A 27,871-nucleotide genomic window follows, 5' to 3' on the forward strand; every position below is an offset into this window, starting at 1 on the left:
GCTGCCTCCGGTACTGCAGGCGAGTGTGGGCAGCTCGGTGCGCAGCGCCCAGCCCGCCCCTCCGCTCGCCGCAGCCCCGGCTCCTCCCTCGCCCGGCCCCCGGGGCGGGGTCTGCTGGCTCGCCCTCCCCTCGCCGCCTCAGCCTTCCCTCCAGTAAGCGGGTCCCCTCCCCACAAGCACCACGGCTTCTTCTTCTCAGCTCAGCGACAGGGGCTTCCCCTCTGCCTCCGCCGCCGCTGGCAGAGCAGCGCCGCGCCCGCGGCCGGCTGCCGCCGTAAGTCCCGGGGGACCAGCTGGGGCGCCGGGGGCCGGGAGTGGGCTGGGAGGGTGGGCGCGCCCCCAGCCGCCCCGCGCGCGCCCCGCGACCCCACCCCGCGCCCGCCCGCTCCGCCACTGGGGCGCGACGCCCCGCAACTCACTTCTCTCAGCGTCCGTGTCCCGGGATGCGGGGGGTCACAGCCCCGGACGCCGCGGCGGCCCCGCGGCACCTGTGGTTCGGGGAGCCCCTCAAGTTTTGTGGGGCATTTTCGGGAGGGGCCCGCGGCCGGGGGGTGGCGGCGATCGAGGACCCTTGGCGCCCCCTGCGCGGCGGCGGATGCCATTGTCTGCCCCGCTCCTTGCCTGTCACCTCGCCGGGGCGCGATCGGTGATGGAGTGCGGCCCCGTGGGGAAGCATCGGAGGCGGCCGGACAGAGGACCGCTGGCCCCGAGCCTGCTCCGTGGCCGAGCCCGTTGTTTTTCATAGCAGTCTCGAGGAATTGAGGTGCCCCTGTGCTTGGCGGCAAAATCAAAGCATTGTTTTTAACAAGAGGGAGAAAATAGTTGCGTCTTGCTGTTCGTCCCGTATCTGCACATCATTCATTTTAAAGAGTGAATTATTTCTTCGTCCTATAAAGTGTTAGGGAGGGGGATATAGAACCCCGGTACAGACAGCCTTGAAGCCCTTTACTCCGTTCGAAAGCAAACCCCCACCCCTCCTGGCCACCAAGATCCCGGAATACCGGTCTGTTCTCTCCCAAGTTCTGGAAATGGGCTTGCATTAAACGTTGTCCAGTTGATGCTTTACTTGCTGTCCTCTTCGAACGCCGCTATCTTAACAGGACTTGAATGGGAGGCACTTTGATACCACAAATACTGTTCGTTAATTTTGTGCCAGTGAAGTGTTTTAAGTGAGGCGCAGTTAGCCAATTTTAACTTTAATAAAGTTAAATTGCTGCATCATACCTTTCTAAGTATCTTGCTGATGCGTGTTTGGATTAGTACAAAAAGCGACAATAATTTCTGAGCAAAATTTAGGACCCATTTTATTCTAAATTGGTTGTGTAAATTCTCCCACCCCATGTTCAAATTCAAGATGGTGTGGCGAATATTAAGAATCAGGCTGGAATCTTACTTGCAGTAACACTATTAAGGAACTTAGAATAGTTAAAAGAAATAAAAATACCTGTCTGAATTCTACCTTTAAATTACCTTTGTAGAAACAGTGCTTATTTGTTTATACTTAAGATCAGTTGAATTACAAGAAGTTTTTCTTGAAAATTAAACATGTAGACTAATCAACAGATTTGCAGATTCCAAATAAATATATACAACATAGTATATGTAAAATACACTGGAATTCAGCATCCACTCCATCTGTAAATGCTATTTTTAAAATTTTTAAATGAAGTATTTTGTATAATGGTTTTGGATGTGCATTATTTGGGCTCTTCAAAGGTTTATGTTCTTTTTCAGAATACATTATCACTTTATTGTGTGCATATTTATGTTGGAATTTTTAAAAAGTGAGATGAGAAGGGATACATAAAATTAGGCTTTTATTAAGGAAAACGTGCGTTTATGGGATATTTTGGGTTAATATTTTAGATCTGTTTAAAATATGTAAGCATAAAAATAGTATTGAATGTAAACTGTAATTGAAAAATAAAGATAAATAAAATAAAATATGTAAGCATAAACTGAAGAAAGCATTCTAAGTGATAGCAGCCTGCCTACAAGTAATTCATCCTGGAACAAGAACAGCCTAAGGGTGAAAAATAGTAGGTCTTCTATTTCTTTCAAATGTACCTAACTCAGTTGATGTTAACAGTTCTCTTTTGATGCATATAGAGAGTGTGGAATGTATAGCACAGATAGACAATAGTTTCTTAAATTGCAAGAATTGTCTTTCTTCTACCACAAAATTTTCACTTCAACTTAATGCCTGTTTTTCTTTTTGTTCTGCAGACTCCAAAACTAAGTGGAACAGGGTGGGGTGGGGAGCTCTGCATCTGGTGGGAATATATTTCTACAAGAATTTCTGGCTATTTTAACTGGCATAGAAATATTGATGGCTAAATCATTCATCAGTTAAACTCCCTGTCCACCAAGCTTCTCTGTGAAACATGTCATCTTAATCTTAACTTTATTGAATCAAAGTATTGCATGTAATTTTGATTCTATTTATCTTAACAGATGCAGTTTATGTTGCTTTTTAGTCGTCAGGGAAAGCTTCGGCTGCAGAAATGGTATGTCCCACTATCAGACAAAGAGAAGAAAAAGATCACAAGAGAACTTGTTCAAACCGTTTTAGCACGGAAGCCTAAAATGTGCAGCTTTCTTGAGTGGCGAGATCTGAAGATTGTTTACAAGAGGTATAATTTTTATTTTTCAGAAAGGGGAAAGCAGAATCAAACGTTGGTCATTTGTAATCTGGAAATTGCAGACTTTTGAGAGAGAACAATTAACAATGATTTAGATGAAAAAGGTTTTAAGTTAAAGCTTTGTATTTTTTAAAAAATAACTTGTTTTTATTACCCAGGCTAACATGATAAAATCAGGGAAGTTGTTTTAAAACTAATTATATAATTAAAGTCTTAATCATCTTTTTTAGAAAAATTCAATGAATTCATCCCTTTGCCAGGGGTAAATAGAATCAGTATTTTAAATTGTAATTCTCTGAATTTAGATAAGCATTTTCTCCCTCTTCTGTCTATAAAGACTGATAATTGACATGCCTTTCAGCTGACTTTTAGAATCTTATTCATTTTTAAACACCTTGAATACTTAGACCATTTGAGTCCTATAAATGTTTAAAAATTTTGTGTATATACAGGATCTATTAGTAGTGTTTATTGATTGGATGTATACTTGTTGCTGTGGTAGAGGTGTGATTAGATCTGATAATTTTGCCAAGAATAGAGTAAAAAATTTTTAACACTTATCTTTTTTAAAAATGCATATATTTTTATTAGCAGCTGAAATTCTAAGTATATGAAAATAAATTTCTCAAGATTGTTCTAATCATGTTAAAAGAAATATAATTATTTTGTTTTTTCCCCCTATTTCTTTACCCTTAGGAATAATTTACTGTTTTTAAGATACAAGGGTTGCTGCATGTGAAAAATTCTCTTCTATGGGGGATGTGTAGAGAACTAACAGTATGGACTACGAGGAGGGTTGAAGAGAAATCTGGGTTTTATCGCAGCTTTCCTGTATTCCACTCCAAGTGTGGATGGTACATATTGTGGGGGAAATAGTGGAGGAAGTAAGGGAGATTATAGGACATTGAGAATTTAAAAAATACTGTAGAACCCTTTCTCCAATAAAATGAATTTAGTCATCTTTGGGTGATTTTATATTCAGTGTTCGACTTACTACTTGTTGAGAAAAGTCATAGCATTTTAGAGCTGGGAAATGTCTTAGAATATCTAGTTAAGTGATTTTTTTTAAATTGAGGTAACTTGACATATAAATTATATTACTTTTCATACGATTAAAGAAAAAGCTTTTTGCCCCAAGGATAGAACCTTAAATGAAACAAATGGAAGTGGAGGTGCTCTTGTGGAATAAAAACTGGGATCCTGTACCCCTGCTCACTTGGCCTCTACCCTCTGTATAGATGGTTCCTGAGTTTGAAAACTACTACTGTTGATCAAACTTCAACTTTATTTTTTTTTAAAATGAGGATTTGGGAGAAGTGACTTGTCCAAGGTCATATGCTAGTTAGTGACTGACATAGGGGCTACAGCTCAAATCTTAAGCTTGGAGGCAAAGGATTTGACCAGTGATCAAAAAAGATTTGCTCTTTGTAATCAGAGAATGGGGTGGGGGGAAAGGACTGAGACTGGAACCTGAGGGGAGATCTGTTTGGAGACCGAATTATGAGTCCCTGAAAGAAGACCTCTTGCTGTGTGCTCAGCAGGTGGAAAGAGCTGTTACCCAGGTAAATTTAATAAGACTTGGTCACTGCTAGACGGTGGGAGGGCAGCGAAAGAAGGGGGGAAATGGAGGGATTCCACATTTCTGGTTCCACTGACAGGCTGAATGGTGAGGTGGTAGGTAAGTTGACTTTGAGATGCCTGTGTGACTCCCATTTGGAGATGCCTAGTTTTCTTGGAGTAGGCATTGGCATGGAAGTCTGGGGGGTAATTAGGCATAATATGTTAGATCACCAACATTCAAGTAGGAGGAAAAGGGGGAGAGGGTAAGCATAGGGTCAGTAACATGGTGAAGAGGAGAGAGTCACTGGTGCCAAATGTTGCATAAAGTTCAATTATAGTAAAGAAAGACTATTAGATTTTACAGTGAGCATTTCATACAATGCCCTTTGTGGGAACATTTTCAATGGAATACAAGAGACAGAACTCTCCAAAAAATGGGCTGAAGAGGTGAAGACATTTAAGCAGTAAGTATAGATTATTTGGGGAGCTTTGCTCTGAAGGACAGAAGAGGTGGTAACCAACCACAGACATAGGAGTGGGGGACAGGATTTTTAAAAAGATGTGAGACTTAAGCTTATTTCTAGATAGGGGAAGGAGTCCCCCGTGTGGAGAAGGAAAATACCAGCAAGGGAATGAATCCCAGGAATGGAGATTCCTGCAGCGGAAGGAAATGGCCTGTTAAACAAGGATGAAAAGCACTAGTTGGTGTTCTTACATGCAGTATTCAGCCTACCCATGTTGAGCCACTGACTTTTCTTTTAAAGGCTATAAAGGGAAATGTAACCTGACTCTCATACTTGCATCAAGCTCCTATAAATAAAAGGTGCACTTAAGGCTTTATCAAGATAAAATGTACATACAAAAGTTAAATTTAATCCGTTTTTCTATGCATACTGAAAACACCTATTGTACTAAGGACATATGTATTGGTTCACATAAACAGGTGATTATTTGTCCCTAGTCCAGCTGGAAGAGAAGACCTTTCAGGCAAAAGAATTACCACTTAGCTCCAGGGAAATTCTGAACTAGCACTTAGCTGTCTGTCTTCCTTCCTCAAGTAGTCTCCTCCACTTTATCCCTTCTGAGCATTTTGCATAACAATTCTCCCTGTCGGGAGGGAGCGGTGGGAAAGAAGTAAGGATAAAATTAGTATAGCTGAAAGTCTGGGGGCTTGAGTTCTATTCCGCTTGTGCCTTTAGCCAGTTTTGTGACTTTGAACCAGTCTTTGGCCTTCGTTTCCTCATCTCTATAATAAATGCTCTTAAGTGTTTTGAAGACAGAACACTATGCTTTTTTAAATTCCTATTTTGTGCAGCATGTTCTGGAAGAGGCACTGGATTAAAGTCTTAAAATTAAAAAATAATGCGTCTCCAAATTACTAACTTGAGAATTCCTCGAAGAGCACTGTATTGATTTTCTTTACTAACAAAAGAATTTTAATGACACCGTGGGTACCGAGAACAGTTTATTTAGTTACACTCACCCACCATCAGCTGATATTTAGCTGACTGCGGAGAAGTCATGTGTTTTGAATGTAAGAATAGGCACTTTCAGATGCTCTCTGAGTGCCAGTAATTAGAGTAAGCCTTAATCCACTCGCTAAAAATAACTAAACATACGTTTCTTCTTACTAGTCTATTATTAATTTTACTTCAGATTCAGACTTACAAATATTCACTAAGAGAACAAAATGAGCTCATTGTTCAATTTTTTAAAGCCATTTCTAAAAATAGGGAGTACACTTCAGGTTCTCTTGGTAATCTTTTACTAAATCACTATAGCAATTTTTATCTCTTTTCAAATCTGTTAAAATATTGCTTTGAATATGTCTTAATTTTTGCCAGGTTCTGGGTTACTTTATTTAATACAGTTCCTGGCTATAGTTTTTAATATAAAACTTGGGCTCTGGAGTCAAATCACTGTTCCTGGGGAGGTTGCTCAATTAAGCCTGGGTCTCTTAAATGCAAGTAATAAAAGTAATAATGGTATCTCTGGAAGGGTTTTTGTGAGGATTAAAATGGTAAAATATGAGGACTCAATGAATGTTACCCGTTATTTTTCTCTTTCTCTCCTAAGCTTTCTGGAAAGAAGTACCTTCTTATAATCCTGATAACTAGATGCTCACCTACAATAAAGAATTCATTTAATTTGGTTGCTCTTTTACCATTCTGAGCAAGAGCAAACATTAGATAATGTGTTGTGGAGGTTTTTTGTGTGTGTGTGTGTGTGTGTGTGTGTTTAATATTACTGGTTGGTGCTTAAGACGCATACGTCTGGTGATATTTAAATTAATATTTTAGAAATATTAGAAGTAAATATTTAGAATTGACTAGTGTTAAAATGCTGTTGATTTGTAAGTAAAGAGGCAATACAGTGGTTATGGAGCAAGGACTGTACAAGCATTAGATTACGTAACAGTAACATTGAAAAAAATCTTTTCATTGAGTCCATTTGATGCAATATTGAAGCAAACAAGACAAAAGGAAGAAACAAAAATAACAGCTATGTATTCTTGAGACTTTAAACGCCTTTGAAACTATAGAATGTTCTAAAGATTATACCTGTAAGTGGCTATATAATGGCTTCATGGAAGACATAGTCACATAGGGAGCTGAAGCTGTTTATTTTATTGGGAAATTATGACAAATGAAAAAGAACTAAGTTTGAAAAGCTCACATCCTTTCGACAGAAGGTAACTGTTATTATCCACAAACTAGACAGATTATTTCTAATGAAGATACCATTAGTACATGGTGTAAAACAATGGCTGCTATTTTATTCGCAACTGAATACAATGAAAACTTCAGTTAGTTGTGGATTTGATTTGGATTTGTTTTGTTTTGAATTCCTATCTACTGTTAACATATTGGTAGGTATAGGGTATTACCAGATGAAATTTAGTTTTAAAAGTTCTTTTGGGCAAATACTTCCATTGTATTAACTTAAATATTGCACTGTCACTGTTGATTTTTGCATCCTGGTGGTGGGGGGGGGGGCAAAAATGTGTATATTTTTAAGCTTAAATTAGACTGATTCAAGTTAAAAAATCTTATAATTAAAAATTTTACCCAAAACTAGTAGTAAATTCTAATGGAATCATTTAGCACTCTGTTCATGTTAGCTAGTTATGTCTGGTTTTCAATCTAGTATTTTTAATATCAGTTCCTTTAATCTTTAGTTTTCTTAAGTCAGAGCACCTTAATGTGTCTTTTGTATCAACTTCCCCAAATTCAAAACTCTATTTGGTGAGCATGGATTCAGGAGGATGGAGAGTTACAATATCCCATTGCATTTTAAACAGATAAACAAACACAGGTTAGTGCTGGGAAAAAGAGGGAGAAGCTTTGTTCAAGTTGGAGGTGGTGCCCACCTCTTATGTCCTTCTTGATAATAAATGAACACATTCAAATGCCTCCTACCCTGTTTTAAATAAATGACTAGATGTAGAAGTCAGGTAGAATGAATATGGCAAAAAGTCATGCTGTGTATGACAAGAGATGTTGGTGTGATAGATGGAAAAGTGCCTGGAGTTAAGGTCTGAAGATCAGATTTCTTGTCCCAGTACAACCACTTATCAGGTCCTGTATTCTTGGACTTTTTTTTTTTTTTTGGTCTTCTGTAATCAACGATGATGACGCTTGCTGTTGGAAAGATCAAGTAAGATGAGATGTTTTTGATAATATTGAAATTAGTAGGTTGTTATGTAAATAGTTATTCTCACACTGAAGAGCGGGAATTCATTGAATGGAGATTTTGCTCATTTATATATTTGCATTACTGCTTTGAGCAGTAAATTGCCCATTGTGTTTTCTAAAAATCACTTAAATGCTACTCAGCGAAAATCACAATCTCAATTGAAATTTGTTCAGAATGTCTTAGGTTTGTTTTTTTGTAAAGTCCTTAAATACACTTAAACCATTTGAAAATGCTCTTTTAATCCTCCTCAAAGGACTTGGTCATTTGATATGCCTTGAAGGATTGTATGTTAATAAGTTTTGGCTTTCTTGGGTTAAGTATAACCATTAAAATGCTAATTTGGAGGAGAATATGAGTTTATCAACCTTATTCCTTCAAGGGAGAATAACCTAGACTTCAATTCAACAGGGTAGAACTTGGAAAAATTGAGGCGAGGGCTCAGTTTCCTCTTCTTTTTGTCTAACTTTTATAATAACTTGGAACTGTTGTTCTTTTCTTGGGGTTTATTGCACAATCCTAGAAACTTCCTTTTTAAAAATAATTTATGCTGTTAGAAGCCAAGATGGTAGTTACCCGTGAGGGTGGGAGGTTGTGACCTGGAGAGGCTAGGAGACGGGGTTCAGTAATCTGTTTCTTGATCTGGGCGGCTGGTACACGAGCAGGTTCACTTTGAAAACTCATTAAGCTGTACATTTATGACTTGGGTTCTTCTGTGTATATTACATTTTAATAAAACATTACAGAACATTGTTTTCACATTGGCAATACCTTCAATATCAGTAAGTCCTTCAGTTGGAGAGTTTATATTCTTTCCTGTTTACTTGTAGTTTGAATTAGTCATGAAGTGCATTTTGTTTTAAAATTAATTTCACTTCAGAACAACCTGGGTCAGTTATGTTTTAGTATCTACATAGAAAGGAGCCTGAAAGGCAGAAGAGCAAAATACTCTTTCTAGATTGTGTGATTGAATGATTATTATTATTTTCTTTTTTTGCTTGCCTATACTTTTCAGATTTTCTCTTCGGCATTTATTGCATTTGTAATCTAGGAAAAAACTAATCTGTACTATTGTAAAAGAGGAAATAAGCTGTATAAACATGGGGTCTTTCACAATAGGATATGAAAATATATTTAGGAACCATGATTATAGGGTAAATTTTTTTCGCATTTGTTTTTGTTACAGATACGCTAGTCTGTATTTTTGCTGTGCTATTGAGGATCAGGACAATGAGCTAATTACCCTGGAAATAATTCATCGTTACGTGGAATTACTTGACAAGTATTTTGGCAGTGTGAGTAGCATTTTGTTTTAAGGAATTGAATGCCATAGTTTTATTTCTTTAATCTTTTCTTTAACAAGTTTGATTGTCTTGGGGATTCTGATTCTTTGAAAGTAACTATGGGAGAGAGAAAGACTCTTTTTTGTCAGTGTGCCTAGTCAGTTAACTGCCAAAATTGCTTGACCCCACAGACCTACTCATTTAATTATGATGGTAAGAATGAGGTTTAAAATAGTGAAATAGAAAGGAGTCCAACTGCAAAGAGTAATATGTAGAAGTGCTTAGTGAAGAATATAGATTTTTGTTGGCAGTTATAATCACATTACCCAGGAAATGGGTATTTTCAAAGATCAGCTTTTATGAGTAGAAGAGTTGCCCATGTAGAGTTGGTCTGACTTAGCATGTAGGCATTGTGTTTTCAAGTACTTGAGATTTGAAAATTAAACTGACTGAATCAATGATGCTTAGTTAACAAGATTGCCATTTTGAGAAAGAACTTAGATGGATTCACTCTGGTCAGATTTTATTCTCTATACTTATCTTTTGCTTTATTATTATTTTTTGTTTGTTTTGTTTTTCAGGTGTGTGAGCTTGATATCATCTTTAATTTCGAGAAGGCTTATTTTATTTTGGATGAGTTTCTTTTGGGAGGGGAAGTTCAGGAAACATCTAAGAAAAATGTCCTTAAGGCAATCGAGCAGGCCGATCTGCTGCAGGAGGTAAGCTGGGAGTTCTCTAGACACGAGCATGTTTTGCTTTTGTTAGGAAGTGTCAGTCATCTCTCATTCTTACACAGTTTCAGAAATTACTCTGAAGCATGCTCGGCATGCAGTGTCCGCGTGCAGTTTTTTGATTGGAATATGTCAGTCATGTCAACTCCATTATCTATGGATGGATCATTTACTTTGAAAATGGTCTGTCATATTGATGGCCAGTTTTGGACCTCAAAAAACTAGAGTCTAAAGCTTTAAAGGACAGACTAAGAAGGGAAAAGATTCATCAAATATTAACAGTAATTTGAGAACTCTCCATCCATTGTTCTGAATTACTTAAGATAACCCCTTTTCTCATTAATGTAGATAATCAGGAGTTGACTGAGATTATGGCATTTTCATTCCAAATTTCATATTTTCACCTCATGTCCATTAAGTGCAAATGTAGCCAAGCAAACCATAGTGTTACAATTACTTTTTGTAGAACCCTATAGTTTTGTGTTAGGAAAACAAACTGAAAAGTACTTTTCTTTGCTCTTAGGTAACAATACATGTTCTGTCAAGCTACTACATTCTTATCTTGCCTTGATATCACTAGAGCCATTAATAAACCTCCTTCCCGTCCTAATTTCTACAGTTGTTCTGGGTTAATTGTATAGTTGATGCTTCTGTACCTTTGATTTCTGAAGTTTAAAATTTCATAGATAAGGCTACCTTTTCCTAAAAACTTAATGATACCTTAATTCAGGTACCAAGTTGAATTATGCTTTAGTGATAATTGTGGTTTTAATCAAACAAAGCTTATAGCATAAGAAGAAGGGACTACGCAATATAACAAATGTAGCATGTTTTCATTACAGTAACCACCAACTTGTTCTCTATATGTATGGGACTTTTTGTTTTGTTTATTCATATGTTTTGTTTAAATCCAATTTTTTAGAACTTCTGTTGTAACAGAAGGGTAAATCTCTTTTTCTCCATTATAACTTCTTAACCATTGACCTCTATAATCCCTCTGCATCAGTCACTGACTATGTCAGTTGTGGAAATTGCTCAAAGTTGGGATGACATCATCTGGGCCACACATATATAAAATATGAGACAATGCATTATACATTTAGTGATCTTGAGTTACCAAGACAGTGGTTAAGATACCTGCAAAAGTGAAGCATTTTATTAGCTGCCCTGATGCCATTCACTATTCAGTAGTGAAATGAGCATAGCTCCTCTTCCACATGTGTACAGTTTGCTACGGTGGTTTATTAATTGATTGCAAACATGTCATTGGGGAGAATTTTTTTAACATCAGGTGTGCTGATTGCAAGCTCATAGTCTACTCTTGTTAAGTTGGTTTTAGGGTTAGTACTCATTATTTTGCCGTTCACAGATCAGACTTTTCTAAAAATTAGGTCAGAACCAGAATCAATAATTGGAGATTTTCTATATTTGTCCCTTCCCTTGATCACTTTCATATTTCATTATTATGGAACTATAGTCTGTTCTATCAGATCCTGGTATTTCCTCCAAGTTCATTTCCTGATTAATTATATTTGCCTTAAAACATTTCTAAAGTTATTGAAGTTAAACTTTTAATTTTAAGGGGTTTTTTTTCTGGAGAGTTTTGTTTAGGGTATTGATATCTCCTTGTGTCTGGATTTTTTAAAACTGTACTGGGAAATTGCTAGACTTTAGAGTATGACAAATATGCTAACTTTATAGCAAGTAATGTACTAGCTGATAAAAAAAAGTTATTACAGGTCTATATTTATTTGTGAGAGAATGTATGTGAGTGTGTGTGTCTCTCCTCTATTGAAGTATTAGAGTAATAAGTAATGTCTCCCTTTTTGAAGTAGTATTTTTATATCTTCAATTGGGGAAAGTAGGAATGGAGAGACATCATAGTATGACTATAGTCCTGTGTAAAACTTTCTTATTCATCTCACCCTAGTTTTTAAAAAATAACAAAGTTCTCTTGTCTTTAGAAGAGAACTTTGGCTCTATTTCTCATCTATAACTATGTTTACATTTTTTTGGTACATAAACAAAAGCGATAGTACATTAAGACATTTTCTATTCAGTGGTCTGAGTGAATCGTTTTTCTTAATTTTGCCATTCAGTTTTTGGGAAGGCAGAAGGTGGCTGGTCTATTATGAATTTAGAGTGAGTTATAATACATTGCAAGTTAAGGCCATTATGAAGCCAAGCTACAGTCTATATAGCTTGGGGAGTAAGGCCTCAGGTTAATGGGTTAACCTGTTATTCAAGTTATTCACCAACATACTGTCACATGAAATCTAGAGGTGAAAAGATGCTTGCTTGTTTCCTGAAATGGGTTCATTTATATGTTGATACATGATACATGTTTACATTTCTGGAAGAATGTTTGAAAATTTTGTTCATATAATAGCTGATGGAATAATATGAGAAAAATCATTCCACAAACTGCTAAAAACATTTTTATATGGACACCATGACAACAGAAGAGAAGTAAGATGATAGCTAATGCTTATTGAGCACTTAAATATGAGGCATCCTATACTAATCCTCAGGATGCCCTGAGAGTCATGAGAGCCTTTGCAACAAATGAAGTAGAGGCTCATTGGGTCCGGTAACTAGTCCTAGGTAGCAGCTGGCAAAACCAGGATTCCAAACCCAGGTATCCTAGACACCAGAGCTGTGTGAAGTCTTAACCACTGTGCTCTTGTCATTCCCCCAGCCCCCATTCGTGTATTGTCATGGTATGTATATTTTAAACATTCTGTTTTAAATACCAACTTCTGTGTCCTTCAGTAATATTATTTTAAAAATTCATCATTCTCCTGGACATTTCTCTGTATTGAACAGAGTAGATGTCCAATGCCATCTTTTACTTTTTGGACTGGAAATTTCATTTTCCAAATTATTAATAGTTGGAATTTTTAAATTGGATATATACTAGATATAAATCATATATTTCAGATCATTTCTTGTTGCATTCATCAGAACACATAGATCTAAAGTAGCTTTTTTGGTCTTATAATTTGGGATGTAGTATTCATTTAGTCTATAGCTGTAAAGACAGCCTTAAATGCAGCTGTAAATTTGTAAAAGTTCTAAGTAATTGATTTTTAACCTAGTTTTTCATGTATAACTAACCCTGAACAACACGGGTTTGAATTTTGCAGGTCCACTTGTATGTGAATTTTTTTTTTTTTCAATAAATGCCTGTACTCCTCCATTGGGAGTCCCCGGATGTGGAGGACCAACTGTATGCATTGATCTACATCATTTTATGTAGGGGACTTGACTGTCCTCAGAGTTTGGTAGCCACGAGGGATCCTGGAACCAATCCCCCGAGGATACTAAGGGACATCTTGAGGTTTTGGGGGAGTCAAAAGTGATAGTACATTAAGACATTTTCAACTGCATGGTGTTGGTGGCCCTAACACCACTACCCCCCGCCACACACACAGTAGGTGGTTGTTCATGGGTCAACTATATTGTGATTTTTCTGTTTGGTGTCAGGTTTTTTTACTCAAATTAATTATTTTTAAACACCAAAGATGGCTTGAAGATATACGCAAATCAGAAAATGATTTTGATTTTAGTCCTTTTTAATTTGTGAAATATACATTTCTATCCTTAATTATGTTTATTTTCTTTAGAACAATTTCTTTAAAATTTCCTTTTTACCCAATATGTAAATGTCATGTAGTTTGTTTAGGTAGTCCTTCGTTTATTTAGGTAGTCCTTCTGTAGGTAAACGGGGTAGACAGTAGTGGATAAAGTAGGTTTTCAGTTAGCATATTATAGTTAATATTGAGAACTTAAATGTGTACTCTGATAATTGCTAACATATGAGACATTGCGATTAAGTAATAAAGATACCTTTTTTATTTTACTTAATTACTCGATAAACAAGGGTTTTACTTTTGACAATTCTAGACTGAACTGTGTTTATTCCTTTTGGTATTCGGTTTTATGAAAACATAATTAGATTTGGAGGTAAAGCCCAGAAAATTTTGTCCATTATCCAATTCTTAATGCTTGACTGTTGGAATTTAAAATATGTTTTCTTAACATGCCACTGGTACTTAACTAGATTTTTTAAAAATTAAAATGCAACATGCTGAGATTACTAAATTGACATTCTTTCCCCCCCCCCTGTACTTTGAACATTTCTCCCCCCTACACATACCAATTAAATATCTATTTTAAGCTAGACTTTTTAGGGGGGTTGAGAGGGGGAGTGGTACAGTTGGATTCATTTTATTAACGTATAACAAAGGGAATATAGAGTGCATTTTCTTTGTAAGTAAGGCACTTAACAGTTTTTCTTTGCTCCTTAATTTTATAGAGCCAGAATGAAGAATGGGGAGGTTTGTCTGAGGATATCTTATGATAAAGAGCAGTCTAAGACTTTAGTCCCTTTGACCCCCAACTTATTTATTGGTAACTACTAAATTTACCATTTTTGTGGCATGGATAAAATGGAGTGTTATGCAAAGACTGTTGCACGCGAGATGATACCAAGTCCTTGCTTGATCCGTGAAGATCCAAACTTAACTATTGGGCATTGGCCTTTAACCCTCAGCGGTAGATGCATGATGGTGTTGATCAGTGCTTTTTGAGATGTATCAGCCTTTCTTTTTTATACTAACAGCATCGTTTTGAAATTTGTGGGGGTTTCCTTTTGAGCTTTGTTTGCTGTTGGTATTGTTTCTCACTGAAACAACCTGAGAAATGAAAATAAGTGAGGTACCAAAAGCAAGCATTACTCTCATGAATTTGCTTCTACTTAGAGATGATACACTTTATGAATAGATTTATTGGATTTGCAGCTATTAACCTGCCTGTCTAGAAAGTGGTGCTCTATGGAAATTAGTGCTGGGGCTGCATGATATATTTTAGTACTATGCCATATTTTTGTGGAAGTAGTAATCTGTTTGACTGCATTAAGAAAAAGTGATTTCTTTAGAAAATAAATCTTTTGTAATTTAAAATTATTTTAATAAGTACTTCTGGAAGGATTTAATAACATTGTCTTTTAATATGAAGTTTGGGGTTTTTTAATTAAAACTTTACTAATTAAGAATATTTTGGCATGCTATTGAAACTCAAGAATCTTACATTGTTTTAAAACAGATAGATGCTTTCAAATATATATATATATATATATATATATATATATATATATATATAATATCATTTAGCAGGAAAAAGCATTTTGATGTAAATCTATTAAGACAAACTCCTATAAATCCTTTACAATTACCACTGTTTATGTTAAAACCTTTAAGCCTAACTCTTTTTCTTTTAAATTGGGTTAAAATTTAGCCAGGCTGTAGTCTTTTGTTTTTTTAAAAAATATTTTTATTGATTTCAGAGAGGAAGGGAGAGGGAGAGAGAGATAGAAACATCAATGATGAGAGAGAATCATTGGTCAGCTGCCTCCTGCACGCCCCCTACTGGGGATTGAGCCTGCAACCCGGGCATGTGCCCTTAACTGGAATTGAACCCGGGACCTTTCAGTCCACAGGCCAGTGCTCTATCCACTGAGCCAAACTGGCTAGGGCCAGGCTGTAGTCTTTTATGCTAGCATATTTTAATTTTCTTTTTTAATTCTCACCATAGTATATTGGTTTTTTAAACTGATTTCAGAGAGAGAGAGAGAGAAATGGGGGGGGAGAGAGAGAAAAGGGGAGGGAGAGGAAGAGAGAGAGAGAAAGAGACAGGTATGTGCCTTGACCTGGAATTGAACCCACAACCTTTTTGGTGTACAGGACAACACTCTGATCAACTGAGCCACCCGGCCAGGGCCATATTTTAATTTTTTATAGATAAACTTCATTGGTCTGCTAGAACAAATTCTGTATAAGTGAGATGTGATTACATTAATCCTTAAAATGGAAAATACTGAAGGGCAGATACAGAAAAATCAGAAAGGCGAACAAATCTTGCCTATGACTTTATAGTTTGTAAGGAACAATTTGGCCAATGTGCTTGGTCACTTGTTTTCACGTTGCAGTCATTTTGCTCCATGTTTGTATGTTTTTGAGCTCTCTGTATTTGTCTGCTTTTCAGAATTTTGAGGACACCCTTCCCCCACTGTTTGATTTTAACTCATTTCGAGCCAACTCTTGCTACTCTGGGTTATTTGTAATAATGAAAAGTTGGATAACTTAAAATGTTCAATAACCATAAACCTGATTTTCAAAAGTATTTGACAACCCACAGTAATAAATACATTTTATATCACACTAGTTACATACAAATAAACTGGAAAAAAACTTTTGTTAAATATTATACTCTTATTTTTTATTTTGTGATCTCACATTTTCTATTCTATTCTTCCCTTTTTTAGTGCTGATCCTGATTTACTAAATTGATTGCATGAGCCCTAGGGTTGGGGCCTGCAAAAAGCATATTACTAGCTATTGGTGATGATTTTTTTCTTTAAAATGTGCTTTCTGAAAAATTTTAGGGTTTCAGTTCTTTTTTGTCCTACTAACACATTCTTTTTATTTTCTTCTATTGTTTTTTAAAAATTCCCATTGTAGGAAAATTAACAAATACAGGCAAACACAATAGAACACAAACTTACTCACCAACCAGAGATAATTAGATTAACTCAGTAGTTCTCAGCTGGAGAGATGGGCAATTGTGCCTCCTCAGGGGACACTGGGCAATGTCTGGACACAGTTTTGATTGTCACAACTGGTGGTGGGGGTGCTACTGGCATCTAGTAAGTTAAGACCAAAGATGCTGCTAAGCATCCAACAGTGACAAGGATAGCCCTCCCAGAACAAGGAATTACCGGGCCTCAAGTGTCAATGGTGCTGAAATCCTGGTTGAGAAATCCTGGCTTAATTTAACACCATAGAATATTTAAAGATTCCATTTGTAGGTTGCGTTTACATTAAAGACTGCTACATCTTTTCAATATAATACAGGGTGGGATAAAAGTAAGTTTATAGTTGTTTCATGGAAAATAATACAATATTTAATAATAATACAAGAATAAACTCTGTGTTTTGTGTGCTTACAACTATAAACCTACTTTTGCCCTACCCTGTATATAGTCCAGAGTATAAATGACTAAATAGAAATGAATCAAAAGGTAGAAGGAGCAAAAAAGAAAACAAAAACCCTGAATATTATGAGAGGAGGACAGATATCCTTAAGAACATGTAAATTCCTGGAAAAATAACCTCTGTGATTCACCAAAATTACTTTACTCGATAACCAGTACCTGGGGAGATAATCTATGGTTGCGTTCAGCACGTACCCACAGCAAAGCTTGTACGATGTCACTACATAATTTAATTTCCCCCAATACCCACCAAATCTGTTAACATCTATTAAGGTAATTGAGTTTTACCTGGAAACAGAATTGAATATACCCTCAGGCAGTTAGAGTCTGCTCATTTTGCCATCCACATTAGGGATTTGATAATTTCGTAAAGGAGGAATAGTTAAATGATCAGAATTAGCACATACAGGCTTGCATATAGACTTTTTGTGTGTGTTTTTTATACCCAATTAGCCTTAAAGAATTTACTTAGTAAAGATACTTAGAGTTTAAAATTCAGTGACTCCAAGAAATCGTTTTTTGGAAAATCCTGATTAAATTTAGTACATTTCAAGTTATGACCCAAATGCAAGAACAAGACAAACACAATTACCCTAAAATATGTGTCAAACTTTCCATATAGTCTAAAGTTATATTTGCTAAGTTAATCTGCTTTAAAAATTTTTTAAAGTACAGTTAACTGCCAGAGAAAGTAATGTATTGGTAACAGGTTTTAGAGCAGGGTTTATAGAGATGTAATTATCTCCATCATTATTTTTAAGACAAAAATTAAGACAAATATAATAGAAATAGATCAACAACACAATAGAAAAAGACAGCAGTAGCTATGAATAAGTCAATCATAGGTGAAAAGACACAAACGGTCCTTTTGCTAAGAGAATATAAATTAAAATATAAGTTAGACCTATTTTTGGTTTGTTTCTTTTTGGATTGGCAGAGATGAGAGAGACCCTCTTGTTTGTTGCTTGTGAGCACTTAAACTTGTATTCCATTTTGGAGGATTAGTTTGGTGATCTCTGTTAATGGTTAAATGTATATACCTTTTGACACATCAGTTATACTTCAAGGAATTTTATCCAACAGAAATATACAAATACACCAATACACAAATGTACAAATTCACCAAGACACACGGTCACTATAACATTAAGCCATTGGAACATACACAAATGTCCATCAATGGGAAACAGGTTAAGAAAATTACAGGATGACCATACATGAAACTGTTATCTGACTGAAAAGAAATGAGATCAGTTTCTATGTAATGTTATGGAAAAGATACTCAAGGGATATCCAGTGAGAGAAGATTTAGGAGAAGAACATTAACTTAATGGTATTAACTCTGAAAATGTTTGAGCCCCCCCCCCCTTTTCCTAGAACTGTAAAATAAGCAGGTATTATAAGTACATTATAAGTATAAAATATTTTATTTTATTATTTTTTAAATGACAAAATTCTGTGTGAATGGAAGAGTAGACATTGTGTTGATCCGTTAGGTAAAACTTAGGGTAGAATTTGCTAGAAAGAAAGTTTCAGCATGTAAAGTGAAGCATTTGTGTACGCTACCATTTTAGATACCATCTGGAGCAATTATTGCTCTTACCACCCATTACTAACTTATTGTAAAAATATCACTTGATTTTCCTAATGCCTCACAACTGGTTGTGAAATAACACTGACACAATGAGCACTGCAGCCCTGTCATCTAAAAGGTACTTAAAAAGTGCTTCTTTTTATTCATTGCTAAAAATAGATCTTAGTGAGTTTGGATACTCTCTGGTCCTTTGGCCCTTTATTCTTCAGCACAGGGAATAGGGTTCTAGATTTGGGAGTAAGGACTTTGCTACAGAATTCAGTGAGAAGTAATCAAAAGGACTACTGTATTCTAGAACATGAAGGACAAAGGATATCACTTTATAATGCAAGGAATAAATGATGCCCATTTGCAAGAAAAAGTGGAGTAGAGATGTAATTTCAAATTACACTTATTTATTTTCATTAAATGTAAATTATTTTCTCATTAACTACATTGTTACTAGAAAGAGAAAATCAGAGATTAGGTTTTCAATTTTGGACTCAATACCACTAGTTTACTTTAGCAATTCTCATTTCAACAAGCCTTAAGCCTTCAGATAATTGCTAGCTTACCAGTTTTCATTGTAGTTTTCCCAGCTCACTTTCCTTTGCATCATCAGCCTTGTATGGTGAATGTCTGGGGAATTTTAAGGTAATGGGTTTGTCTTTTTTAAGGAACATGGGTGGTTTTGAGAATAGGTGTAACTTAATTCCTCTCAATGTTTGTTATCCTACACTTCCCACTCCATCTGGTCCTTTTTGTAGGGGGGTGAGAAAAAGATTATTCTTAGTATGGAGGAGAGTTGAACATATGTATACTAAGGAAAAGGAGCTAATGCAGAGACTGATGAAAAACAGGAATAAAGGGAAACGTATATTGGGAGGGTGAATGGGAATGGAATCGAGCACTGGTCTTGGACAAGTCCAGTTTTTCCTCCTTTCTTGAGCAGATAATGTGGGAAAGCTGTAGATTGCTTTTTTCCTCATGAGTTGGTTGAGTGAAACTGAGAGTGTTGTCATTTTCTTGGTGTTGAGAAGCTGCATCAGCTAGTGGAGAGCTGCTGGGGACTGAGGACAGAAGAAAGAGGCAGAAAGCTTGAGGGAAATATTGAGGTTTGGGAATAAACTTAATGGGGAGCAAATCAGTGATGAGCATAAGGATTGTCCAGGATTGAAGGCCCATTTCAAATTGAAAATAAGTGCCCAATCTTTATTCAAAAAATCGGTCTCCAAGATTCTGTACTAAGGGCAATTTTTTATTTGTATTTGTGTAATACAACTGGATTAAAACTTTTTCTATTTTCATTCTGGCCTGTGTTCCCACATAATCTACATCACTGATGTTTTAGCGTATTAAGAAAGTCAGTTTGCTGAAAAGTAGAATATAGTAGGTCTAATTCTGCACAGGGCCCCTTGTATGTTAAGGCAGCGTTTACTCTCACCCTCCCTAATTCTAAATATAAGTGTTCCATAACTCCTAAGAGGTACTGGTGGTACAAGGGCCTAGGATACTGGAGTCATGTTTAATCCTTGGTTAGTGATGGACATATCTATCATTGTTAAAAATCAACCTTAAATGGTCATTAAGTCATTTGTTTATAGCACATTTTCAGACCCTCACAGTCTAAAATGGGAAGTTATTTAAAATGTTATAGCAACTTAAATGTGGTAAAAGAATACATTATTTAGGGTTTCTTTTCTCAAAGGATGTTTTTCCAATAAACAAGGTTTTCTTTCTATGAAGACTATCCTTCACAGTTGATGAATGCAAATTTCTTGTTTAAGTACAATAATCTGGATCATTGGCTATAAAAGATAGTTTGGTTTATCACCAACCCTTTCCTAAAGGTAGTGAAAGGTCTGTCACCTTTGAGAAATGTTCCTGTAGAATTATTTGTTCTCTTTCATAGTAAGTCTCCTCTGGAGAGGAGTAGCTGTATACTCAGCCCTATTTGGAAAAATTTACTTTCCTTTTAATGGCATAAGCGCTCCATGATATAAAATTAAGAGAGAAAACATAGATTAAAAGCTATAATATAAGTACTCAAAATCATTGGTATTATTTAGGTGAAAGGTTATTTGACAGACTTAAACTTTTCTTGTTCTCTCTCCAGAAAACAGAATGAATGTGTATCACAGCAAGAGTTTCATGGGGTGTAAGAAAGCATACTAGAATACGTGCTGGAGTACTGACATGCATCAAAATGTAGTAGGATATATAATTCAGTTTGCAATGATAAGTTCATTATTTATATTTTAGCATTATCTGAAAAGTGTAATTACATTAAATCCCAAGGGATAGTCCCAATTATTTAATTTAACGGATATTAGGGAATTTTGCTCTTGTAATGATCCATCATTATTTTTTTTTACACAGAGAATACTGAAAGAGGTTCATTGGCAAAAAGTATTATTAAATACTGTGACTCACTAATGCTATTGATACAGATATAGAATTCCCTTGGGAAAATGAGAGCTTCCAGAAGAAAAGGAAGCATTTGGGGGTTTAACTTATTATTAATATTATTATTATTTTAAGCTGTTTCATTTCAGTATAATTGATTCTGAGTGGGGGGGGAAAGGGCAGTTATCTCTTTAAACTATTTAGGAATTATCTGAGGATTAAAATTTAACTGGCTTTTCTCTTCAGATACTTTTGTATTTAATGGTTATTTTGTTAGGGATCTATTACATACTTTACTGGAACAATTTGCATGACTTTGTAGCCTAACATTTCAAAGTGCCAAGTTGAAGAAATATTAAAATGAGGATATTTTTAAAGCACTCATATAAAAGTTTTAAACTTTTTTTGAGTCACAAGTATATTGGTGGGGGTATAATCCCAAGGAGTCTGAAGGGCCAAGGTTCCTCTTCTCAGAAAAATCTGCACATAATTTTGCCTCTAGTTTCAGGAGGTTCTTGGCGTCTCTAGAAATCCATCTCCGGACACTCTAAGGTCAGTTTAAAACCTCACCTCAGGTTACCTGTGAGAAACATCTTTTTACATACATTTGTAGGCATAGACATTTAACAAATCTGTTTGGAGATTTCTTTAAAGGATTATCTTAAAAGTAATATATCCTTAATCTCAAAGGCCTAGTCTTTGGATGTTTTTGTTTTTTTAAGCTAAGTGAACCGTTAAAACCTCCATTGCTACTTAAAATACAGATGGGTGACTACTTTTCTACTTTTTCTTGGGAAAGATTTTCCTTTAGGGTCTACAAAAGTGTTTATGGTCACCTTAGGATGTGATGATTTTCATTAAGGGTTTAAATTCTTTGACTTAGTGGAATAAAATCCTGATGAGCTTGAATGTTCTGGTGGGAGGGAGAAGATACTTGCATTTTCAGTTAACTCAGCATTGACCAGATGACTTACACTGAAAATATTTTAGGATTCTGTAGGATGTAGGTCATTTTGATTATATATCTATATCTAGATATAGATCTATATATATAGTAAAATTAAAAGATGAGTGTGAACTCCTGGACAGTGTTTAGTAGTTAAAATATTCAGCTATAAACCAAAGAACAAAATCAAAAATTTAAGTTTTCTTTACTGTGCACTAAACCTTCTAGAAATCTGATTGTGTCTGTCAGTTTGTATACTGTGTATAAGAACATATGCATTTCTTTTGTAGCCACGTCATGAATATTTTAATGTCCCAGTGTACTAAATGACTACTCGACGTGTATGCAGACTCTTACAGAGGAAATAGAGAGCTGATATACTTATGAAAGAAAATATCCTCAGCTTGGTGACCATCTTATAATAATAGAATGTTTCAAATCAACACCTTTACAATTGTAACTTTGTTCCTCTTTTCTGTTTTATTTTCATTCTTTATGTGATCTTGATGTAGCTTATTCCTGCTTGCAGCTGGTTTAATTTCTTCTTGAAAAAAAATGTGACCTATGAATGTTTTAGTAATATTTCATCTTAAACACATCCATGTCATTTGTGAGCCATTTGTGATTAATCTTGTTAAGAAGAAAACCTAGCAATCACTACAATGTTTACCAAAGAAAATACAACTGAAATGCTAGGTCCAAATAATCAGTGCCATAATACATAGTGTGGCTTGGTGTTCAAATGTTGGAAAAAAAACCCTATATTTAGTGTAACTGTATTACAGTCTATATGAGCTAATGTGTTTAATGTATCACATAAAAGTATTCAGAAATACAAGAAAGTAAAATCTGTACTGTGACATAATTTAAGGTAAAACACAGTTTTTAAGAAATTTGTAATGCCACATTTATTGAAGATCAAACAATTCCTTTAAAAACTAAACAGAAAGCTATGTCAGAAAATCTGATCTGCAATATCTATTTAATAGCAAGTAACCCTTTCAGAGCATTAATACTAAGTATATATAGTCAAATTTGAATATTCAGTTTAAATACTTATATTTGAATAGTTGTGGTTTTATCATTTAGTCTTCATTTAAAATTCTTACAATTTATTAACTATGGTTTTATGTTTCTTAATATTGATCATTATTGTTTATACTTTCAATAAAACATGCAACATACTTTAACACAAAAGGAAAGTACCAAATAATTCATTGTTTATACCTAGAGAGTTCAAAGCCTGAGTTAAGTAAGCTATCATTAAACAGTAAATTCAAAAGATGCTCAAACTGGTTTACCACTAAAGGAAGACCATGAAAATGTGTATCAGGCAGGCATGCAGATCAGTTCTTACCATTACCATGGCACCTAGATAGGCTATCAAATGAGAAATTTAGCATTATACATTGAAAGCACTGGGAAACATTGGTCTTTCATTTCCATTTTCCCCTCCATCCCACCCTGCAATGTATTATTTATCTGGTTTTAATGATGCATAAATATGCATTGTCTCATGCCTGTTTGCTCTGGATGTTGTGTGCTGAGCTATAACAATATGTTGCTGCTTTTGTTTTTTGTATACAGCGGCTTGCTTTAAATTAGTAGAGTCTGAAATAGCTTTCCTTGCATGTCTAAAATAAAAGTATTGCATGTACTTTGTCTCATGTGAATGACTTTTTTCTTCTCCATTCCTTTTGATAATGTATTTTACATTTGTTTTTCCAGCTAATTTCTTTTAATTGTGGTAAAAAAATAAAACACGTAACAGAATTTACCAGCTTAACCATTGTTAAGTATACAGTTCAGTAATGTTAAGCATATTCACATTGTTGTGATAGATCTCCAGAAATTTTTCATTTTGCATAACTGAAACTCTGTACCCATTAAACAACTCCTCATTTCCCTCTTCCCCCAAACTTTGGTAACCACCATTCTACTTCTATGTTTTTATGAATTTGACTCTTCAGCAATAATTTTTCTCGGTAATTTTGAGCTACAATTTCAATGTGAACATGTGAAAATTATGTTTTTTTATTCTAAACACAATTTGGAAGAAATTCTAATATACTACCTGTACAAATCTCAAAGGAATAAAATATGCAAATAATTCTTTGAATCTAGGCCCTTTAGAAAGGACAAATATTTTATGTATATTTGATATGCAACATGGTTCTCATTGGGAAATGCTATATAAGATTGCAGGCAGTGAGCACACAGGGGAAATCTGGCCAGCTCCCGGGAATTAGGATGAGGGACATTTTTACATGGGTAACTACAGAACTGAATGTAGGCACCCTTTTAATTAATACATTAAAATGGTTGTATGACACTAAAAATTATTTAATGTTAAATGAAAATTATTATTTTTAAATTGTTTCATTTTACTGTGTATATGATTCAGTGCATTTTATGTTTAATGCTAAATATTAAAAATGAAAGAGATTGGCTTATATCACTCTTTGGGAGTGTTACATAATTTCCATTGGATTTTCTTTAAAAGCTATTATCATGAAAGTTGAGACATGCAAATAGAATAGTACTAGGAACCCTCATGTACACATTGCTCAACTTCAATAACCATCAGCAGAATACTCTGATTACTTATTTCATCAGCCACCACCACCCCATTTTGCCTCAGTATTTTAGAGCAAGCCCTAGACATCTTATCTTTGAAACTAAAGTATGTATCCCTAAAAGATAAGTACCACACCCCATAAGATTAAAGGAATTCCTAATATCTTATTCCTGGTTCATTTTTTCCCAATTATCTGAAAAACAAGCTGCCTCCTTAGCTCAGCAGGTATTGTGTCAATCTCATAATCTGATAAATGTATTTTTATAATTGGTTTGTTAGAACCAGATTCCAACAAGGCCCACATTGTATCTAGCAGATGTTTCTTAAGGCTCAGTTTTTAATAACTCCTCTGCTTTCTTCCCCATTACCTTTTTGTTGTTAACTGAGTCACCAATGCTGTATAATTCCCGCCATTCTGTATTTTGCTGCTTGTAACCTTGTGGCAATGTTTAACTTTTCTTATCTTTCATATTTAGTTTTGTAGTGTGGTTAGGTTGAGGTTCAATTTTGGAGGAGCAAAAATACTTCAAAAAAAAATAATCGTTTTTACCAAAGCTGATTTTTACCCATTTTTCATTAATATACAAACATACTAAAGGTCATCATATGAACTTCATATAGAGAGTTGGTTTATAGTGCTTCATTTGCTACTGAATGATAAGTACCTTCATTTAGATTTCAACTGTGTAAGCTATCAGCTAACAGATGTTTAGCACTTCCTGTAAATCAGGCACTAAGACTTATCTCCCTTAATCTCTACACATAAAGGTAAGTGTTATTGATCCTTGCTTTCCCAATAAGGCAACAGACCATGGAGTTTAAGTGTAATTTAGTTAAGATTATTCCATGTAGTGTTTTACATACCATCTAATATATGGATTTATGATTTAATATATTTTTTTCTTTATTTTGTGCTGTACCACAATTAGGATGCAAAAGTAAGTAATTATTGGATACTAAAAATTACATTGTTTTCCTTCATGAAAATATACTATGCCTTTTAATTATAAAACTGTTGCGAGTAATACTGAAATTTGATCTACTTGGTCCCTTTATATTTAGTGAAGTGCAAAATCAGCCACTTTGGGAATTTTTTAAATAATTTTTTTCTAGATATGCCGGCTTTGTCTTCCTTTGATGTTTAAAAATGAGTATTGGTTGTTATATATGATAAAACTGCCTTTTATCCCAGAGCATTCTTTGTGTGTATGTTGCCTCCACTGAAGTCTGGTTGCCCTGGGGAGGTTTGAGGAGGCGAGTTTCTGAAGCTCTGCTGGGGTCAGTTGAAATGAAAAACAGTAAAAACTCTGAGAGGAAGACATTTCTATAAATACATGTGACATCCCCTCCACCCCCCCAAAGCATGGAAACCAAAATTATGTGAAGGATTGGGAGAGCTCAGGTTTTCCCCTGTTTTTTATTTGGGGGCAGGGGGGTGAATTTTAACACTAGGATAACTTGCCTTTCCTGTAGCTAGATAATTCGGTAGCAATGATTTCTAAAATTGCCAATGGGTTTGACTGCTTTTTGTGTTACAGCAATTATTGGTCAGTAATCAATGTAATACTTTCAACAAGATTTAAAAATTTTATATATATATATATACATATATATAATATGCATATATATATAATATATATATAATATATATATATATATATTATATATATATAATATGCATGCTGAAAATATTCTCTTGCTTCCAATGTATGGGATACAAAACCCTAAATAACCACTGGCTCACAGAACACGCCCATACCACTGAACTGCTTTCCTTCTTCTCTGAAAATTGCAAGTCTTATGTCAATTTCATATTCTCAAGCCACCCCACATCTGCTTACCAGAGTCTCACATTTTCCCTCCACAGGAAGCTGAAACCCCACGTAGTGTTCTTGAAGAGATTGGACTGACATAATTCTCCTCCCTTGTTGATGACTTCTTGTGGCATTTCACACACTGTAGATGGTCACTGCCTTCATGTCCATGTTAGCTAATGGTGTAAGATGTCTTGTCAGTATTACTGTTTCACTAAGCTGCTTCATTCAGGCCTACACAATTTTTTTTAAAGGGAATTTTGGTTAATCAATTGATAATTTAAGGGACTGACATAAATTAGAATGATAGAGAAAAAGAAAGGTACCTGGGTATTTTAAGGTTTATAGGTCTGTTTCTCTTAATTGGATATCTTATGAAAATGACAATCAGGTTAAATACATTTATTAATTACTGTCTTTGGCAAAGGAAACTTAAGAAGCCAAAAGCCAGTGCACTCCAGTATATATGAGAATAAAGGGAATTGACATATCACATATCAAATGAATGAAAACTATGTTGAAACTTTAAAAGAAAAACATCAAATTTATACCAAAGACCCTATTTGGAAACTACATACCTAAAAACAAAGGGAATACACATAGACTAAATTGGAATTATACCGTTTTACACTGAAAATTATTTCTTTGGCATTCCAAACCTGGGATGAAGAAGAGATTGTTTGATAATGGTGAGCATATTATTTTTAAGGCCAACGAACATTTGACTCCTGAGACAAATTTTGTGGTCATAATCTTTTAGTCACTTAGTTGGATTTTGATGCCCCAAAATAAAATAGAATGTTGACTTGCCAGGAATTCTTCATGACAGATTCTTATGGAAAATGTTACTCTCTTCACAAAGTGTTGACTATGTCATTTAAAGCACTAAGGTTCCTTCTGGGGTGCTTGTTGCAGCCAAATTTATTTTGCTCTCCTTTATTGCTTCCTGCTACTTACAAGTGCTGCAAACTTTAGGGAGCTTCCTGCCCTTCAATAGCATTGAGAAATAGTTATGAGAAATCTTATAAAAATATAAGCATACCATCTTTCATATAAAAGTGAGAGCTGAATGAGGTAAAATGGCATTAGTAGGCCCTATATTTTTAAGAGCTATTTCAATGTCACTTTTATACATACTCCATATGTAAACACATCTTCACGGTTTACACTTTCATTTGTATTTGCTGGGCTGGATTAAGCTTTCTTGTGATTGTGACCAATATTCAGGCCATGTGTGCATTGTCTCATCACATCGCCAATTAGTTGTAATAAATGTTCAATGTACACTATTGTAGTGTGTTTTTATCTATCTCTTCCCAAAAGCTTGTCAAACTATGGAGAGCTGCTGAAGGAAAAATTCTAAGGTCTTTTTTCAGTAACGTTGAAAATTCACCTCCATTTGAATATGGTGGTTGTTAAAAGCACACACAAGATAAATGGAAGATATAAGGAGTCTTCATATACTTCATTAAAAAATAATGTGGATTCCATGCTACAGAGAGCCTATCTGCACATTTATTTTCAATCAATAAATGCCGCTTTTAAAACCTGATGCACTTGACTTTTCTACTCTTTCGGAATGAGCAACTCC

General features: G+C 35.3%; 1 protein-coding gene across 8 annotated transcripts; it reads left to right on the forward strand.

Annotated features, from left to right (window-relative positions):
- AP1S2 (adaptor related protein complex 1 subunit sigma 2) lies at positions 1-27,832 on the forward strand. 8 transcript variants are annotated; one of them, XR_004966878.1, is made up of 7 exons: positions 1-274; positions 2,455-2,633; positions 9,082-9,190; positions 9,760-9,897; positions 14,228-14,322; positions 25,396-25,404; positions 26,334-27,832. XR_004966878.1 is itself a non-coding variant. In XM_036304449.1 (6 exons), the coding sequence occupies exons 2-6, from the start codon at positions 2,455-2,457 to the stop codon at positions 26,379-26,381; spliced, it is 483 nt and encodes a 160-aa protein (XP_036160342.1). In that variant the 5' UTR covers positions 2-274; the 3' UTR covers positions 26,382-27,832. The 8 variants fall into 8 exon arrangements, 5 of the variants coding, with proteins under 5 accessions (XP_036160342.1, XP_036160341.1, XP_036160345.1 ...); XR_004966879.1 differs by lacking the exons at positions 25,396-25,404; positions 26,334-27,832 and adding exons at positions 21,445-21,494; positions 22,179-23,545; XR_004966877.1 differs by lacking the exon at positions 25,396-25,404 and having other exon boundaries at positions 2-274.
- Positions 27,833-27,871: the final 39 nt, after the last annotated feature.

The sequence above is a fragment of the Myotis myotis genome, unplaced genomic scaffold, assembly GCF_014108235.1.
Source record: "Myotis myotis isolate mMyoMyo1 unplaced genomic scaffold, mMyoMyo1.p scaffold_m19_p_4, whole genome shotgun sequence".
Taxonomy (NCBI): domain Eukaryota; kingdom Metazoa; phylum Chordata; class Mammalia; order Chiroptera; family Vespertilionidae; genus Myotis; species Myotis myotis.

Bases quoted from the DNA above. Each gene is read 5' to 3' on its own strand.
- AP1S2 (XM_036304448.1), top strand. From the start codon at position 2,455: ATGCAGTTTATGTTGCTTTTTAGTCGTCAGGGAAAGCTTCGGCTGCAG. The intron at 9,191-9,759 runs GTGAGTAGCATT...TTTGTTTTTCAG, and splicing joins TTGACAAGTATTTTGGCAGT to GTGTGTGAGCTTGATATCAT. The intron at 9,898-21,444 runs GTAAGCTGGGAG...TTTTGCCTCTAG, and splicing joins AGGCCGATCTGCTGCAGGAG to TTTCAGGAGGTTCTTGGCGT.